This window comes from Protopterus annectens, chromosome 11.part0, assembly GCF_019279795.1.
Source record: "Protopterus annectens isolate FY-2018-M chromosome 11.part0, PAN1.0, whole genome shotgun sequence".
NCBI classification, from domain to species: domain Eukaryota; kingdom Metazoa; phylum Chordata; order Ceratodontiformes; family Protopteridae; genus Protopterus; species Protopterus annectens.
Window position 1 is genome coordinate 512,438,992 of NC_056745.1, and position 20,958 is coordinate 512,459,949.

The 20,958-nt window shown below is 44.6% G+C and overlaps 1 protein-coding gene across 10 annotated transcripts in view; it reads right to left on the reverse strand.

Annotated features, from left to right (window-relative positions):
* The window catches only part of CPSF6 (cleavage and polyadenylation specific factor 6), a 1,684,023-nt gene that overhangs the window by 816,813 nt on the left and 846,252 nt on the right, over positions 1-20,958 (reverse strand). For all 10 annotated transcript variants that reach the window (XM_044088012.1, XM_044088011.1, XM_044088009.1 and 7 more), the window contains one exon: positions 18,957-19,110. In XM_044088012.1, coding sequence (XP_043943947.1) covers positions 18,957-19,110 — 154 coding nt within the window. The remainder of the gene's footprint in view (positions 1-18,956; positions 19,111-20,958) is intronic.

The following is a 20,958-nucleotide window of genomic DNA, read 5'->3' on the forward strand; positions in this document are numbered from 1 at the left end:
TAAAGAAGCTTATACGACCTGAGCCAGTAGAACAACCTCGCAGCAGAAGCGGCAAACGAGATCTGGGTATCTAGCACCAGGCATCATGGGATATGGGGGGGGGGGGGGCTCAAGCCAGTAAGAAGCTCTCGAGATTTTGAAGATGGCCGAGTTGGAGCCGAGGATCGGCTCCGAACCCAACCAGCAAGAATGAAGGCAAGATTTAACTTATCATACATTTCGGCCACAGAACCCAAACCGAAATACAAAAGGCGGGAGCGTATCCATATTCATCAAGGATACCCACATCTCCAGGTTAGTAGCACAGCACAATGCTTCAGAGATCATCCACGTGCAACTAACAACGGGCAAAAATGCAATTCAAATTGTAGCTTGCTACAGACCACCCACCATGTCCCAGGACCCCATTCCGCGTATCTGGAAAAACTGGGAAACAAAGGTCCTACCAAACACCCTAATACTGGGTGATTTCAATTACCCAAACATTAACTGGGAGAACTAGTCAAGTACTAGCTCCCTTGCTCAACATTTCCTAGAATTATACACTCAAACACCCTGGTTCAACTGGTCAACACTCCCACCAGAGGTGACAACATATTGACCTGGTCATCAACATGGGCGACCGGTGCTCCACACCAGAGGTCAACCCCTCGCTAGTTAGATCTGACCATAAACAAATCACTTTGGATATCCACATTCCGCCCCTACCCCCGGACAAGGAAAACACTGAAAAACTTTTCAAAAGCAAACTTCACGTTTCTTAAGACAGAGGTGGAAAGCTTCAAAGCCATGCTGGAGGATAATGCTGTCCAAAATGCAAAATCTTTTACTAATGCATTCTACAGGCACCAAGAATGCATGGATCGTACCATCCGAAGCAAAACCAAGACTCACTCCTCCAAGAAATGGAAACCAGTCTGGTGGACTCCTGCCATAAACAAGCTATACAATAGGAGGAAACTAGTACAGAAGAGTACAATATCAAGAAGGGAAGACATCCCTAATCAGTATCAGCAAGAAACTACGATCCCTCATAAAATCATCCAAGGCGAGCTTCAAAAGAAAAATTGCCAAGGACTCCAAAGATAACCAACAAGGCATTCTTTAGCTATGTCAAGAATCTTAGTGGCAATGCTCAGATCTGCTAGGAGTTGGTGCAGAATGGCACAAAATACACTAAACTGACAGATATCACCAACATCCTGGCATACAGGTTCAGCGCAAACTTCACCCCCCCTCTCACCCCTAAAAGGGCCCATAACCATACCAGAAGAATGTAGAGTCCTGGAAATCACTGACACTCAGGTTAAAAACAGCCCTCTCTCCAAAGCCAAAAACACATCATCAATGGGACCGGATGGTGTACCAGGCTGCGTACTACATGAGCTCAAAGACGAACTAACCCCTCACCTAAACACAGTGTCCAAACTCAGCCTCTCCACAGGCTACGTGCCCAGAGAGTGGCGCACAGCAATGGTTATTCTGCTCCACAAAGGTGGAACCACAACAGACCCCGCCACAACAGACCACGGGAACTATCACCCTATAAGCCCGACTAGCTTGGTCTGTATGGCTATGGAGCGCATCACAGAACTCTAACAGAGATAGTGAACCTCCACACACTGGACTCTACCCAGTTCGGCTTTGTTAAAGGCAGATCATGCCTCCTAAATCTGGTGGACTTCTTTGAGACAGTTACCAAGGCTATAGATGAGGGAAAGGTGGTACACACAGCCTACCTAGACCTCGCAAAGGCCTTCGACACCATTCCCCATTCTGGTATTATAGACAAGCTCACCAGCCTAAACATAAACCCCTACGTCACAAGATGAGTTGCGAACTGGCTCATGGACCGAACCCACATAGTGACAGCCGCAGGAGCTATGTCTAACTAAACCGGTTACAAGTGGCGTTTCCAGGGCTCAGTCCTAGGATCCCTCCTGTTCGGCATATACGTCTCAGAGGTACAGGCAAGCACAGGAGGACTATGGCTGACCAAGTTCGCAGACGACTGCAAACTAGGGGCTATAATTGACTCTCCGGCTGAGACAGACATAGTCCAAAAGGGTCTCTCAGATGGATACCTGGTGTCAAAATCATGGCCTCACGCTAAATACCAAAAAGTGCATAGTCATCCCATTTGGAAAAAACAAAGTACCCACAAACTACCACATAGGTGGTAGTCCACTAAATACGGAAGACATAAGGGATCTGGGGACCCAAGTAGATAGTAATCTCACCTTTGACAATCACATTGCCAAAGTGGTTACATAATCCTTCTACGTGGCCCACTTAATCACAAAAGGGTTAACATCCAGATCAAGAGAGATCATTGTGCCCCTCTACTCAGACCCATCATAGAATACAACACCCCATTTGGGATGTACCTTAAAAGACACCTTGCAACAGCTGGAAAAAACACAGAAGTACCTCACCAAGAGGATCACTGGCCTCAAACAGATGCCCTATGCAGCTCAACTGAAGAAACTCCAGCTGTACTTGGCCGCATACCGCCTACTCAGAGGTGATCTCTGCCTGACATACAAGGCCATGTCCAACCCAGAATTGATGGACATGCTCCACCTGAAGAAAACCTTATCCCCTTGAGCCACACGCTCTAGGGATCAAAACCTCACCACAATAAATAGGATGTGCTGGAGGAAGAGATTCCTGTCCCAGAGACTTCCCATGCTTTGGAACATGACTCCAATCTACATTAGGCAGAGCTCCTCGCTAACACTCTTCAAAAGAAACCTTGACGAGTGTATGGGAAACAGTTTACTCCGGGGATCACTTCAGTGGCTCTGCTGGACAGGGGAACAGGGAACTAATCTAAGGGGGCAGCGAAAGCCATCACATTCTGGCTAGGCTTATAAATGCCTTTGGGCACATAGCCTAGTACCTACCTATAAACCTATAAGAGACCTGGGCACACAGGTCAACAGCCACCTCACCTTTGACCATTACATTGCCACTGTGGTCAGGAAGTCCTTCGATGTGGCACATCTTATAACCAAATTTTCACATCCAGAAAAAAAAGAAAAAAAAAAAAAAAAAAAAAGAGGTCATCATCCCTCTACTAATCCCTCATTAGACCAATCGAATATAATGCCCTGTCTGTCATGTACCTGCCCACACACCTACAAAAGCTGAAGGGGCCACAAAAGTACCTCACAAAAAGGATCCTTGGTCTTAAACACACGTCTTACATGGACAGAATCAAGAAACCAGCTGTTCAGTCTCTTACCTATTAGAGGTGATCTCTACTTGACTTACAAAGCCACGTCCGACCAAGCCTTACTTAAAAAGCTACACCTAAAGAAATCTCAATCCCTCCATGCCACACGCTCCAGAGTTCACAACCTCATTACCACATTTAGCAGAACATGCTGGAGGGACAGGTTCATCTGCCAAAGACTGTCCATACTCTGGAATAAGCATCCCCATTCATGTCAAGCAGAGCACCTCATTAGCCCTCTTCAAGAGAAATCCTGACTACTGGATTGGTAAAAGTTCACCCCAAGGATCACTCCAGTTGCCCTACTGGATAGGGGCACTGTGAGCTAACATCAGGTGGCACGGTGCCTGGGCAATTTTTTGGGGCTAGGCTTGTAAAGGCTCCAAGGCCATTAGCCTAGTACACACCTATGAACTTACAAGGCATACTTGGGTCAGGTGAGCTTGGTAATTTGTCGCTCTGAAGGACAAGGTAGCAGAAATATAAATCTTTTTACCCAGCTGCTCCACTGTTTTGCTGTCTGTCAGCAGGGAGAATGGTGGCAGTGGGTAGGAGTTTAGAGGCCTTGTCCATAGAAGATGGAGGCTGGATCAGCAGGTGGGCACTTAAGCAGATGCTTAGCAGTGTCAAGCACCTTGTAAAGTCTCTATGGTCTGCGTGGAGGAGGAGGTTGGGAGTCTGAGTTAATAGTTGCTGAGAAGGCATCTAAAAAGGGAAGGCAGGATAGGTGGAACCGTAGAAGAGTTTAGGGAACCCAACTGAATGAGGTCATCTTTTTTGGACCTCAGTCATTTCAGAGGATTCCCATTTGAAGTGTTTCTTCATCCTGGAAATGGTTTCTCCAAATGTCAAGTCTTCTGCGGAGGAGTCGGGATCAATTGATTCTTCCTCAGGGGAGCAACACCCCAAAGGGGAAAAAAAATCTGTTAAGTATAAGACGGTGATTCCTCTGAGGAATCGGACAAGTCTTCCTCTTCCCTAGAGATAGGGTCTGAGGCCTAGGACTCAGGACTGGAGGGGATGTAGAAGCACTAGCATTACAGGTAGGCCTCAAGGCCATGAAAGCAAAAAAAAGGCTTTGATTAAAAAGCCTGCTAATCAGGCATGCTTTCTGGAGAGGGAGAAATATGCTTCCTTTTTCCCCAACTTTTAAGGGGCCAAGCAGGCATCCAATGCCTGGAATCTGGAGACTTGAGGGCCGGAGGGATCAGATGGGCCTTCAAAAACGCTGCCCCCCCCCCAACTGGCTTCAGAAACTGGCACCGGTATATCCTCAGCAGACATGCTCTCAACAAGCGAATGTGCGGCATCCATGGAGGTACCTGCTCTAGCCAATGCAGCAGATCCAGATCCTTCTACCAGACCAATGGCCACAGGCTGAGGACTGGATTGAAAAGGCTCAGCAGTAGATGAGGGCCATAGGGTCTTGGCAGTTCTGAAGTAACATCTGAAGAGCCCTCCATTCCTAAAGTAATCTGCTTAAGGCATTGGTTTTGTAAGTAAAGGTTTAATGCATGCAAGCAGCTACGCAGGGTCATGGGTACAAACGCCTGGCAAATGGGCCAGGCCTTGTGGTCGTGCGACCGTCCCAAACAGAAAAGGCACTAATCGTGGGCATCCTTGTGATGGATCTGGCGGCTGCATTGCTAACCTTTCTGGATGACATAAAACAGTTTAAAATCTTACTATAACCATAGATGTCCTTCTCTTGCATGTTGCAGTATTCTAGTAGTGGGATTTTCTGCCCTCAGGCGACTCGTACATCGGCTCTTATACAACAGCTTCAAGCTCTGCTGTTGCAGTGTGTGTGGGACGTCACACATAGGCCATAAACTAGGGGTGTGAAATGTGACGTCTGCAAGCACAATCCTCAGAACTTTAAGGCCAGCAGGCGGAGAAAAGGGGCCCCGCAAGAGGAATGCCATTTGTTTTCAGGTGTGTGACCTAGTGACCTATTGTACAAAGGAAAGGACAGGTAAGGGAAAAGAGCTGGGGGGACTGGTGGGTGGGAAGGAATACTGCAACATGGAAAAGGACATCTACAGTTACAACAAATGTAAAAAAATAAAATTATGGTAAGATTTTACACAACTATTCTAGGTCTTTCTATTGCTATGTTGCAGTATTCTAGTAGTGGGAGTGTACCATAGCTTATGTGGATGAGAGGGCGGTGGTATTTGAAGAGGATTCAACAAGACCCTGGAGGATTGCCCTGGCAAATCCTGCTCTAACTCTAGAAATTTGGTCCAGCTTGTAATGTTTGGTGAAAGTGTGGATAGTGGCCTATCTGGCTGCTTCCAAAATGTATGCTGTGTCTAGATCTTTCATGAAGGCCCTGGAGGCGGTCACCGCCCTAGTGGAATGGGCTTTTACTCCCACTGGGGGGACCTTTCCATGGAGGGAGTAAGAGGGAAATTTTCCTAATCCAGCATGCAATGCTTTGCTTGGAGACTGCCTTGCCCATGGCTCTAGAGTGAAAGGAGACAGAACTTGTCACTTTTCCTAATGGTTTTAGTTTTGTCCAGGTAGAATCTTAACTGCCTGTGCACGTCCAAGGAGTGCAGAATTTACTCCCCTTCGTTAGAGGGGGAAAGAAAGCAGGAGGATAACTGGATAGATTGGTTAAGAGACAGGTCAATGACCACCTGGGACATAAAAGAGGGGTTGGTTTGCAGGGTAACCCTGTCTTTGTGGAAGACAGTAGGGGGGGCGGCCATTAAAGCCTGCAACTCTGACAGCCTTCTGGCTGAAGTGATGGCCACAAGCAGGACCATCTTCCATGTACACATTTGTAGGAAGGAACACCCAGCTGGTTCAAAAGGGTGCTGGGTTAGTTTCTCTAAGATGCAGTTCAGGTCACAGGGCGGAGGGATAGATTTTTTTGGTGGTCTCATGTGTAAGACCTCTTTAAGTAAGGGCTTTACATCGAGCCTGGCTAGCAAGGGTGGGGGTCAAGGAGCTGGCAGGCTGATATAGCAGAAAGGTGTACTTTGAAGAATAAAGAGAGTCCACCTTTAATCAACTGACATGTAGAAGAGAACCAGGGTGACCTCATAAGAGCAAGGGTCCCTTCCCTTGTGCAGACACCATTTAATAAATCTTTCCCACTTAGCCAGGTAAGATTTTTTGGTGCGAGGTTTCCTTGCCTCCCTTAGGACAGAAAGCACGTCCTCTAGTAGTGGTGTCTGAAAGGGATTAAAAAGTTTATCACCCACATAGTCAGGGATAACATCTACAAATGTGGGTGGAGGAAAGTTCTTGTGTCAGTAGGTCAACCCTGTAGGGTAACTTTGAAGTGACTGTCCTTGGCTAGCTTGTGAAGTAAAGGGAAACAGTGCTGCCTTGGCCAGTAGGGAGTCTAACAAGATTTTTTGTTTGTCCTGTATTTTCAGGAGGACTTTCTGAATCAGTGGGAATGGGGGTAAGGCATAAAGGAATTTCACCTCCCAAGAGATGCTAAAAATGTCCACTCTCCATGCTAGAAGGGAGTAGGCTTTTGAGCAGAAGGTTTGCAGTTGCCTGTTCTGGGGCGAGGCAAACAGGTCTATTTATGGAGCACCCACTGGTAGACTATGTCCAGGATGACCTCTCTGTTTAGTATCCATTCGTGCTGAGGTGAGGAGGTCCTGCTCAAGAGATCTGCTAGGTGGTTGTCCTGTGAGGGGATGTAGGCCACCTGCAGAACTAAGTTGTGGCAAGCGGCTAGGTCCCATATCAGCAGGGCTAGTCAGCAGAGCTGAAAGGCCTTTTGTTCCTCCCTGTTTGTTGAGGTACCACATAACCGTGGTGTTGTCTGTCACTATCAGGAGCACGCCTGGAACCAGAAGGGGAAGAAAGGTTTTCAGCACTAAGACGACTGCTGGCATTTCCCTGATACTGATGTCCTTGGTTTGTATAGAGGAATGACACTTTTTTTGAATCCTGTAGGAAGCCAGGGTTGCTCCCTACCCTGAATTTGAGGCATGTGTATGCATTTTGGGTTGGGGTGCGTAGTTGTAGAGGGATTCTCGGGTTAAGTTGGACTTGCTGGATCCACCAGCTGATTTCTGCCTTTAGACAGGGAAGGAAGGGAATGACCTGCTCTAAGGGATGAATATCTAAGCTGAGATCCCTTATAAGATCCTCTAAAGCTAGCTACGAAAACAAAATCGCCACTAAATCCAAGGACAACCACAAAGCATTCTATAGCTATGTCAAGAATTTAGATGGCAACACCCAGATCTGCTCTGAGTTACAGCACAAAGGCACGAAAATTACAGAACGAACTGATATTGCCAACATCATGGCAGATCGGTTCAGTGCTAACTTTACTCCCCTCCCCCCTCCTAAAGGGCCCATATCTATACAGGAAGAATGCAGAGTCCCTATAATCACAACTATGCAGGTAAAAGCTGCACACTCAAGCCAAAAACACAGCATCCATGGGACCGGACAACATCCCTGGCTGCGTTTTACACGAACTGGCTCCCCACTTAAGCACCATGTTCAATAACAGCCTTGCATCAGGCTTTGTGCCCACTGAATGGCGCACAGCAACAGTTATCCCACTCCACAAAGGGGGAGCCACCACTGATCCTGGGAACTATCGACCTATTAGCCTGACAAGCCTGGTCTGCAAGGCCATGGAACGTATCATGGAACTCAAAGACATTGGTAACCTCCAAACTCTGGATCTCACCCAGTTCGGGTATGTGAAAGGCAGATCATGCCTCCTGAACCTGATCGACTTCTTTGAGGCAGTCACCAAAGCCATGGATGAGGGTAAGGTGGTTCACACAGCCTATCTTGACCTCACCAAGGCTTTCGACACTGTCCCCCATTCTGGAATTATAGCTAAACTCACTACACTAGGTATAAATCCCTACATCACAAGATGGGTTTGCCAACTGGCTCACTGAAAGAACCCACAGTGTAAAAGTTGCAGACTCCAAATCTGACTTCAAAGCAGTGACAAGTGGAATACCACAGGGTTCTGTCCTGGGACTGCTCCTGTTTGGTATTTACTTCTCTGAAGTACAGGCCAACACAGAAGGCCTCTGGCTAAGGAAGTTCACAGACGACTGCAAACTAGGAGCCATAGTCAAGTCCCCAAATGATGTGGACATCCTAGAGAAGGGCCTCACCAAGACAGATGCCTGGTGTCAGAACCATGGCCTCAAGCTCAGTGCCAAAAAGTGCAGTGTCATCCCCTTTGGTAAAAACTCTGTACCCATGAACTACGACATAGGCAGCAATCTACTTAACACCGAATGCGTGATGAGACCTTGGGTCCCAGGTGGACGGTAGTCTCACCTTTGATAGTCACATCGCCACAGTAGTCATGAAGTCCTTCTACATGGCACACATCATAAAAGGGTTCTCATCCAGGAAAAAAAGAGGTCATTGTTCCCCTCTACTCGTCACTCATTAGACCCATTATAGAGTACAACACCCCTTTTGGAATGTACCTCAAGACATCTGCAGCAGCTGGAAAGGCCACAGAAGTACCCCACAAAGAGGATTACTGGCCTCAAACAAATGCCCTACACTGACCGCCTCAAAAAACTCCAGCTTTACTCCGTAGCATATCGCCTACTCAGAGGAGATCTCTGCCTAACATATAAAGCTATGTCAAACCCAGAGCTGTTGGACATGCTACACCTAAAGAAATCCCAATCCCTCCGAACTACACGCTCTAGGGCCCTAAACCTTGTCACCACAATAAACAGGACACGTTGGAGGGATAGACTCCTGTCCCAGAGACTTGTTAAACTCTGGAACAAGCTACCCATCTATGTCAAGCAAAGTTCTTCATTAGCACTCCAAGAAAAATCCTGATGAGTGGATGGGAAATAGGAAATACACCCCGGGGATCACTTCTCTCTCTCTCTCTGCTGGACAGTGGCATAGGAAAATAACTTTCTTGGGTGGCATAAGCTACGGAACCTTGCTGGCTAGGCTTACGTAGGCCCTTGGGCCGATAGCCTAGTACCTACCTATGAACCTAAGATGTTGGGTCCAGATGTTTTGAGATGCCACTGAAGCTTGCTCATGTGCATTCTTGCCAGTGGAAGCATGGGGATGGTAGCTGCCATTACACCCAGGAGACGGAGGAATTGCCTTGCTGTCACCTTCTGGGATACTAGGGTTTCCTGAAAGTGGGAAGTCACAGAAAGAACCATGTCCTGCGGTAGAAATGCCTTCATAATGTCTCTTCTGATTCTGCAGCCTAGTAAGATCTTGTCCTGGCCTGGGACCAGGGAGGATTTTCGCAGGTTGATGGTGAACCCTAGATTCTGCAGAAGGGACATGAAGTGTAGATGCCTTGAGAGAATATCTCTGGACTCTGCCAGAATCAGGATGTCGTCCAGATAGGGGTAAATCTGGATTCCCTGGGTTCTGCTAAAGGCAATTGTTGGGGCTAGGCACTTTGTAAAGACTTGGGGAACTGAGGAAAAACCAAAGGGCAAGTCAGTAAATTGGAAGTGAGAGGAATGTCCAGAGAAACGCATGAATTGTCTGCGAGAGGGTCCTGATGGGTATGTGCAGGTAGGCCTCTTTTAGATCTAGGGTGGCCATGAAAACTTATGCTGGAATTAGGGGCAGCAGAGTGGGAACAGAAAGCATTTTGAAGCAGGGTACCTGAAGGTGAAGATTTGGGTAGGACAAGTCCAAGATGGGTCTCCAGGGCCCATCTTTTTTGGGGGACCAGGGAGATACTGGAGTAGAGCACGTTTCCTTCTTGTCCTGAAGGGACAGGTTCTATGGTGCCTAGCTTTAGAAGGTCGGCCAGAACTTGTAGCATGAGGTGGGCTTGGTTTTTGGGAGGGAATGGAATGCCTTTCCGGGGGGGGGGGGTTACTTTCCAGGATAGGAAGTACCCTTTTTGGATAATGGATGAGATCCATCGGTCTGTGGTGATGGACTGCCAAAGGGGAAGACAGTGGGAAAGGTAGGCCGACAGGCGAAGGTGGGCAAGGCAGTCGCACATTATTGGGGCTTCCTCTCTCCTGAAAGTAGAGTCTGGGCTGATGAGGTGGAGCAGCAGGTCTGGAAGAGGTGGGTCTTCTGGACCCTCTTCTAGGTAGCAGGCTGAGGATTACACCTCACAAAGGTAGTTTTAGCAGGGTAGTTCTTATAATACATGGGAATGGGTGAAACCAGAAGATGCTTTATGTCCTGTAGTTACTTTTTTCCTGCAAATTTTGAAAAGGTCTCCAATTGTTTTCCAAAAAGGCTACTGTGGTCCAGTGGTGCGTCCAGGACCTTGGACTTGAAATCCTCTGGGAGGTTCTGAAATCTTAGCCAAGAGTACCTCCTGAAAAAAAAGGCAGATGCTGCAGCTCTTGCAGATGTTTCTGCAGCATAGCAGCTGCATCTAATGGAATGTCCAGCTTCCTGTTGGGCCAAGGAGAGCTTGGATGTAATGTCAGTCTTAATGGGGCCGTCCGGCAGAGATGCCACAATGGAAGAGGCCTGAGAAACCAAGTCTAGTGCGTACTTAGTCATATGGGTTTGATAATTTATGGCCCTGATAGTCAAAGTGGTAGTATATACCTTCTTTCACATCCTAATCCATATACTTACTATCTTTATCTGTGGGTAGGAACGAGGCAGCAGTCTAGACTGCTCATCTGCAGTGGTGGCAACAACATCTGGGTCCACCAAGGGTGGTTAAAACAGGAATTTCTGGTCCTCTGGTACTTTATAAAAGCGGTCAGGACGCTTGGGGGCTGAAGGCTGGGAATCTGTGGCCTTAGAAGCACAGCTGAAGGCATCCAAGTAAGCGGGTAGAACCAGGGGGACTGCCAAAGGGGAGGGTGATTCTACTTGCAGCAGCTCAAAGTACATTTTGTGTGTGTCATTTGAGACGTATCCCATTTAAAGTAATCCATCTTTATGATGGCCTCACCAAACGCAATATCATCAGGAGGAGAATCCCCTTCCACAGATTCCTCATCAGGAGTAATATTCCTGGGGGGGGGGGGGGAGCAATCTTGGACACAATAAATGGGCTCTTCTGAGGAAGAGTCATGCTCTTCCTCCCAGACTTGAGGGGTCATGGGTGGGAGGGAAGAGGCAGGAGGCCGCCAAGGGCTCAATAAAGGCAGAATGAGGGGGGGCTGTAGCGGAAGACCTGAGCGCCATAAAGGCCTGCATGAGGGAGAGGTGAAGGCCTGCCAGGCTGGTGTTACTTCGGTAGAAAAGAAAGTATGTTTAGTTTTCGGCTTCTTTTTGGCCGGGGTGGAAACAGGGAGCAGCCTGTTTGGAGGCTAACAAATCCCAAGTCTGAATCCCGGTCCGATACCCCCGAAATTGGTTCCCTCTCGACCTCTATGGAATTAGTTGTCTCGATAAGCTCAGAGGACATGCCAGTCATTAGCTGTACAACGGCTTCCTCAAGCGACAACGTTGCAGTCAACGGATCCGCTGAGTGCACCTTAACCCCTAGATAGGCAGTGGGCAGTGTGTCGGTAAGCGGAGCGGCAGGCGAGGAAGGCCTAGTATCCTGGCCATCTTGCGCGGAAGTTCAGGTGTGGCCTCCAATACAGGATCCATTCCAAGGGCTAACCGCTTAAGGCTCTGATTTTCAAGGTAGAGGTTTAAAGCGGCCAGACAGATGCGCAGGGTCTTAGGCACAAAAGATAAACAAATTGTGCAGAAGTAATCATGTTCCCAGCCTAAGCAAAAAAAACACACCTATGATGGGTGTCTTTATGGGATATCCGGCGCCCGCATTGGCACTTTCCCTTTTTACCCATCAGCTAAAAGGCTACAATAACAAAGCCAAAGCAATAACAACCAGCAAAAATAAGAAAATTAGAAACCCAACAGGTGACTTATCTTTTAAGATGCGACGTCCATGAAGAAGCGGTCGTACAATGCAAAGGTAGTCTACACCTGAAAATTTCTGGTGATTGTGTTTGCAAACGTCACATTTAAGGGCCCTGGTTTACAGCCTACGTGTGACGTGCCAAGCACACTGTAAAAGCCAAGCTGAAGCTTTTGTACAGGAGCCGACGTAAGAGTCGCCAGTGGGCAGAAAATCCCATTACTAGAATACTGCAACACAGGAATAGGAGGACATTAGGCAATACAATTTTATGAGGACTGAAAAGGTCCCCAACGGGGTACTAATCAAATTTATTCGAATCAGATGTCAGCTGTAGCAGTAGCACCTGGCGTACAACTGGCGGCTGAGAAGTCCTGAGGGCTGGTGCAAGCAGTCACTTTTATGGCCCTCATTCCCTCAGCCATGTCAGATGTCATATGCACCTCAGAAGGACTAATAACTTTTGTATACTGGCCATACATGAGGACAAAATGAGTAAACCCATATGCAGAATACAACATGGGAAAAGGACATCATGTGCCATTGGATCTCCAACTCAAGAGAAAACCCTCTCCACTATCTGAAAAGCTAAAGGACCAGGAGAAGCCCTTTCCCATCTCCCCCAAAGCCAAAACCACAGTGGGAAAACAGGCAGGACTCACTCAAGAACCATGGCCTCCAGAAGGGTTCAGACGCGAACCATCAAGTGCCAAACTGCCTAAGGGAACTGTTGGCTCCAAAAAGGACAAAGCATAACTTAAGTCACCCAACCCCAGCATGGACATCATGGCTCCAAGACTCGTTATGCTCTGAAAATTCTGGAACAAGACCAGTCAAAGGCATCCCCATTGAAGGAAGCTTCCCGTGCACCGAGCCAGACAAGCACAGTAGACGGAAATCCTGTGACTTGGAAAGCAAGAGTCGGATTGGAGAAGTTCTGATGGATTAGCTAGGGTAGCTCACACATCTGACAGGGGATAGAGTCAAGACTACCCCCATCTGGATAATGGCCTTTAAGAAATATCATCCTGTCCATAACTGCCTCAGACCAGCTTCTGGAGGACCTGAAGTAGACGAAGGGGCCAGGAAAGCTTTGACCTGGAAAAAAAAGCAAGAGGCCTCAAAGTTCAAGGCTTCAGAGGAATGGGAACTGGCGTAGGAGCAGACTAGGGTGGATGAGAGAAGTTAATAACCCCCATATCCAATGGATCTGTAGGATCAGACTGGTGAAGTAATTTCTTCAGGTCCAAAGTAGGAGGATCCGAAGATTTTAGGCCTATTAGCTTCAAGAATGGCCCTCTGTGAAACAGGGACCTCTTTTTAGACTCTGGCGGCAGCAGCAGGAAAGGAAGAAGCCACAGAAGGGGTGTGCCTTTGGAGCAGAGGGAAGGCGGCCTCTAAGAGGCAGTTTATTTCTACAGTCAGCTAATGCCTGCAGATTGAAGGAAGCTCAAATGTTACAATCCACTAAAGTGGTCAGCACCCAGGTAGTACATGCACTCCTTGTGGGCATCCTGGTTAGGGATTTTATGCCCACAAGTGCAATTTTTAAAACCGGGTGAAGGTTTGTCATCCAAAAGCGAAAAATACTTCATCTTTTTAAGTTTAAGACACACACACACACACACAAACACACACACACACACACACACACACACACAAACACACACAAACACACACAAACACACACAAACACACACAAACACACACAAACACACACAAACACACACACACACACACACAAACACACACAAACACACACAAACACACACAAACACACACACACACACACAAACACACACAAACACACACACACACACACACAAACACACACAAACACACACACACACACACACACACACACACACACACACACACACACAAACACACACACACACACACACACACACACAAACACACACACACACACACACACACACAAACACACACAAACACACACACAAACACACACACAAACACACACAAACACACACAAACACACACAAACACACACAAACACACACACAAACACACACAAACACACACAAACACACACAAACACACACAAACACACACAAACACACACAAACACACACAAACACACACAAACACACACAAACACACACAAACACACACAAACGGAAAGAGAAACAGGGGGATGACTTGCAGAATCCACCTAAGGACTTTGAAGCTTGAGAGCTAGAGATCCAAGTCCGGTAGGCTGAAGCGGCAAATGAGATCTGAGGTACTTGGGCAGATGCTGTTCATTATGGGTAAGAGGGAGAAACTTGAGTCTGATTCAAATCTGCAGAACGTGGGCGAGCCAGATCAAAAACCCTATAATGAGGAGGAATTAAGACAAATACTTCTCTAATACTTTGTGGCTCACGTTTTTAATGCTTGTCAGCTACTTTAATGTTTACACAATCCCCCAATGCAACCATCTTGCCACACTGCCTGTGTACAGGCCCTTAGTGCATCACACGCAGCAACAATATGTGTGACCTTTTCCAGTCCTGCATTTGTCAGCTTCGCTACCAAGCTCATGTATGTAGTCCACTATCCTGGGCCAATATTAACCTTTCATCTTTTGGTTTAAATTCACCTCTTAAAAACATTCCTGTGTCAGATCCTGATCGACATAAGGTTGTACCAAGAGTTTTCTGTACTTGCAACTATATTTAAGCCTTTTCCATATTTCTAGCCTTATTTGACACTTCCCCTTATATCCTTTGACATTCAGATGCTGCCCAATTTATCTACTTCTGGTTTGGTTTCCACACCTGCTTAAAGATGTACTTCTGCTAAACTAAGCAAGGAGGTCATCCAATACTTGTTCTCTTCATGTTTCAATATGTTTGATATGAGGTCAGCAGATATATGTAGTCATACGATTGCAGATCTATACATGCATGCAATCAATTTCGAGGCGCTCCATACCTCTTTTCAGAATGAGTATATAACCTTAGTATACACCCATTTTTACCCATCATTTCATAAGCATGATGCACTGTTCTTGTTTTCTTGTTCAACTGACAACACCTTTTGGGGCCAATCATCCCAAAACTGCAAGTTTGAAAAGGAAGAGCAAATAGGTTTATATCTTACACTTTGCTTCCTAGATGTCAGGCTGTTTTCAGTATTAAATTTTACTCATCTAAAATATCCTTTACTGAGTTTTGACAGTGTTTCTTTATGCTTTATTATCGATCCTTCAAACTTCTGTAAGGGGTGGGTTGTGCAGTAACTAACATGCCACGAGTGCTGCTACCCATGATGTATTGAAATTTGTCTGCTGCTCAGTGAGAAATGCATACTGCTCTCCAGCTTCAGCTAGAAAATAGTAATGGACCACAAGAAGTACCCTCCCTAAAGACAGGTAAGCTGACCTCTAGCAACACAAGCCTAAACCCCACCCCGATCTCACCAGTCTTCCAGCTTCCCAGTCTGCAAACTGATCTTGGACTGTCAGCATCACATGCACATGGTTCTGTTCATGTTCCAAACTGGCTTATGGTATAGCATTGTTTCCATGCAATTCAAATTACACCCCCCCCCCAACACCATTACAGGATATACTTGGATCTCCTGCACAAGAAATTGTGCATGTTCAACAAAGAGGTCAAACAAAAAAAGATGCCAAATCAGAGGAACCCACTTTAAAACAATCTACAGGTCATTTGCCTGACATTTCAAATATCAGAAAGTTTGACTTTTACCAAGGTTTTGAAACCCGTGAACTAGTAAGAAGGGATGCAAGGGAAAGAGGGTGGTCTAATCAAATAAGCTTGGAAAAAATCAAAGGCAGATGTGTCCCAGTGACCAACAAATGAATAAAAAATCACCAACCAGTGGCAAAGACTTCACTAGGAAAACGAAAACTATGCTGGAAAAACTGATTTATTGTAAAAAACAGTGGTTAAGCGCTTTCTACAGTACTAGACTGTCTTCAACGTTCTGATGAAGACAGTCTAGTACTGTAGAAAGCGCTTAACCACTGTTTTTTACAATAAATCAGTTTTTCCAGCATAGTTTTCGTTTTCCTAGTGAAGCTTGGAAAAAAGCTTAACTGCCGAACTATACTGTAGACAAAATCAGGCATTTTAAAAGCATAAATATATATGCTGGCTTGCTTGGAAATGCAAGGAAACCCAAATAAGAGAAGATTCCATAAGAACCCACTTTTTAGCAATGTGCAGTAAACACATCTTTGGCAGGAAGTATAAACTATCATGTTTAAAACAGGAGCTAAAACTTGTGAGATTAGCTATATCTTTACAATAAGGAACTATAAGAATGCTCAGCAAAATTCTAGTTTGTACTGCTAAAAACAAAACTGACCTGAGACTTACAGGAATATAGAGGTGTGGCATTTGTAACAGAAACCCGGTATGAAAAGGTTTGCAGTCTGAATGGGCATGTGGGACATTAACAGAGAACACTGTGGAGTATCCATCTCCGCAAAACTGTAGAGGTCAGTGTTAAGAAAATGCAGTCTACATCTGCTACTTCTGTAGTGTTACAGGTCTACTGTATTACGTAACTATACAAGTTTGTCTTAGGACTTGAGTCTCAACTTCACACAGGGGAAGCCCTCCAGCCCTGCCAAAACACAGGGAAAGCCCTCCAGCCCTGCCCCACACAAAGTACATACATGGTACATGGAAAACAAATGCACTACACAGTGAATGGAACTCACAGTAGACTAGAAAAAAATGATGTAATTTTGCAAATAATCTTAAATCAGCTTGTAAAGAAACAGAATACTAGATGTGGTATTTGCAACCAAGTCCACAAAAACAGCAGTAACAAAGATTCATTGGGTAGCTCAGTAAATCACAAAGCATAATTCTTTGTATACTACTTTGTCTATCAACTTAGTGGGGGTCCAAGGCTTTTGTTTGTTAAGATATTAAGGATACAGAAGGAATTCTCATTTGTAGAATTTCTCCAGAACTGTACTCCGCTAAATTAAGCTGTTATTCATAAAGACTTGTCTGTCTTATTTAAAAGATGTAGCATTTATAAAGATAAATAAGCAAACAGCAGCTGGTCTTGAACTCCACGGCAGCTGATCTTGATGAATCCACTGCATTTTTTGAGCAACGCCAAGGAGTATTTTATCCCGGACAGTTATTTTGACATTCTTTAAAATAATTCATACCTTTTGGGGGAGGGGGACACAAATTGCTGAAACAAAAGACTCACTAAGCAGGTAGACAACTAACCCATTATCTAGTGATGCCAGTCCAATTTAGTGCTTTGAAAAGGTCTTGTGGACTCATGAAAGTTGTAATGTTATATGGAAGTAAGACTTGGGACTTCATGCATAATGATTTTAAATACTGAAGTTACGGCTTTAGACAGTAGGACACATTACAGACTGGATTATCCCACTAGCTTGCAGGAACAAACCTCGGTGTTGGTAAAGAGAGTTAGGGTCAATGTACTTTTTCAAGTGACAGATGACACTAAAAAGGGGAAAGATTGCGTACCACAGATTTTTTGTCTAATGCCTGCTAACCTCTACATGATGGGCTGTGCAGATGATGCTAAAATAGTAAACCTTATTTCTATACTCAGTTTTTTTCCCCACAACTTTCTATATAAATTGCAAAAGTGGATGAACTACAGAGCTTCATTTAACTAAGCAAAATGTACAGTTTTGAACATGGCCCCAAGTTAAACATCCTTACGTCCTTAATATCAGCTGTGACTTATTTTTCAAATATATACTTCAAATATTTAGGCATTACAGCAACTAGAGTCAGGCAGGAGTGTTGAAGGCAGGTGTGTGGCACTGACTCAAGAGAGTTGGCAACAGTTAACAGGATACCCTAAACCTATGTAAAAAAAAAAATGGTGAAAAAAAGGGGCTGATGATGACAGCATCTCAAGTCCATGTTAATCAGGTGTTTCTGTAGAAACATGCAAATGTTTTGCACAAGTATAGTAGGATTAATACCACACCTTAAATTGATTAGATCAACAACTGAATCTGAATGTGGCTTCTGTACACGGGAAGAGCTATAAATACAGAAACCTCAAACATGTTTTAAATATATTACAGCTGTAAGTTTAAATCTACACGTTGATCCAATTTGGACATACAAGTACTTTAACAATTATGAAATTCACGTTGCAAACCATTTCCCCACATATGAGGAATAACTTTGTATTAAGCAAGAGTTAACAGGCAAGGATGGAATTTTTTGTCACATGATTTGCGAAATCCACACCTCAAGTGTACCTCATTATGAGGAACGTTCCTCATTTTGGTTCTTAAAGTCCATGTTCCTCACTGTTCCACACCAAGGGTCTGTCACACATCCAGTGTGAAGAATTTGACTGATATTCATAGTAACTACTGATTCATTAACCATCAAAAGAAGATTAAAACATTTTAACCATCTTGTGAGCTTCCTAGTTGAAGCTGTTAATAAGCTTGTACTAAGTGGTCCACGTTTCAAGTGGTAGCGTTCCTCATTCAGGAGATGGAAGGTTGCAAACTATGGACAGAAATATGGAACAGATTTCAATTAGAGGTGCAACAAACAGATTAATTACTCTTATTTAAGTTGCTCTTGATGCATCTTAGGAGGACCACATTTATAAATCCTTGCAGTTATGGAACGGGGCTTATGATTTTATGCAATGCTCTTATTCTAACATTTTATTCATATCAATTCAGCTCCAAAAGTGACTGAGCTTTCATAGAAATGCATGTTCAACTCTGATGTTTCGGGTATTTTCACAACAAAATATCCAAATGAACTTCAACCTAAACTACTCTAGCAAAAAAGCTCTCAAGCAGAAAGTTTAAGATGAAAATTAAAAACTAAACTGCATGCACTACATCTCAATAAAAAATTAGTTTAGGAACATTTCAAAAATGATGACACTTACCTTGACCCAGAACCGTAAGACTTTGACTCTATTCCATGAAGACAGTCTTGTAGAGAGCTTATCAATACTTTACAACGATCATCAGCAGACACTTTAGACTGCTTAATTAGAGAAATTGCAGTAACAAGCGTCTCAATTGCACTTCCATAATCACCTATGATTCAAAGAACGATGAATAATTGCAAAAGGCTGCATGGCAAGTTACAAAAAAATGGACAGCATCTCAAAAACTGTATACTAACCTAAAATTCTCCAAATCCTTTGTTAAAAAGGGAGTTATACACATTCTTGCTGTCTGAGACAAGAATTTTTATGCATTAAGCAAACCTACACAAGTGTCAAAATCCATACCTACACATTTGATGAAAAAAGTTATGTACTCACCATAACGTTCTGTCTGTGTTGATTTGAATTCTTCCTCAACTGATGGGTTCAGTCCCTATCCCTCGGATCAGACTCGGCCATTGCAAACTTTCATGGCTACTTTGAACTCAAGCTTTTCCCTTACCAATAAATGCACCAACCCCATTTACCTCAGATCTCTTCGGCTGATAAAGCAAAAATGTGTGCAATACATGTGTGTGTGTATAAATATATATATGTATATATATATATATATATATATATATATATATATATATATATATATTATATATATGTGCATGTATATAAAACTCACATACATACATATATATATATATATATATATATATATATATATATATATATATATATATATATATATATATATATATATATACACACACACATTTATATATACATACCCTAACACAAGCTGCTTTAACCTCTGGTTCTCAAAATAAAGGTTGAGCTTGCAATCAGCGACAAAGGGCCTTAGGGACGAACTCTTGACAGACCGAGCAGGAATTGTGGTAGTGTTCTTTGCCCAGACAAAAAAGGTACTGATCGTGAGTGTACATTTGGGGAATCTGCCAGCCACACTTACACTTGCCCCTTCAGGATGACATGAACAGACTACAATAAAGGACTGAACGGTTCCCCAATGGGGTACTTACCTGATTTTTTTCAAAACAGACACCCACGGGTAGCAGGAATACCTGGCATACAACTGGCAGCTGAAAAGTTCAGAGGGCTGGTGCATACAGACGTCACTTTTATGGCCCACGTTCCTGCTACCACACCCGACGCACTCTGCGGGACTGAAAAACTTTGGAATACTGGCTGAACGCACGTGAAAGGATGAAGGGTAAACCCACATGTAGAATTACTGCAACAATGGAATAGAAGACAAATTGTGTACGCATATGCAGACATGTGTACGCATACGCGGACATTTGTGTACGCATACGCGGACATTTGTGTACGCATACGCGGACATTATACGTATACGGTACATTACATTATATACGTATACATATATATGTGTGTGTACATATTACATGTAATGTACACAAAATATGAATGAACACATAGGGATGGAGACAGATTGGATGGAGGGATCTAGGACAGACAGATGGAGAGATCGAGGACAGACAGATGGAGAGATCGAGGACAGACAGATGGAGAGATCGAGGACAGACAGATGGAGAGATCGAGGACAGACAGATGGAGAGATCGAGGACAGACAGATGGAGAGATCGAGGACAGACAGATGGAGAGATCGAGGACAGACAGATGGAGAGATCGAGGACAGATAGATGGAGAAATAGAGGATAGATAGATGGAGAGATCGAGGACAGAGAGATAGAGGATAGAGGACAGAGAGATAGAGGATAGAGGACAGAGAGATGGAGATAGAGGATAGAGAAACAGATAGAGAGAGAGATGATGGGTTACACCTGACAAAAGTGGCCTTGGCTGGGTAGTTCCTACAATAATTGGGGATGGGAGATGCCAATAAATGTTTAATGTCTTATAATTCCTTACTCTCTTCTTGAAGGTTCTTGAACGGATCTGCAGACTGTTTTCCAAAGAGGGAAAATAGGGTCCGGGAGATCTTAGACTAAAAGTCTTCTGGTAG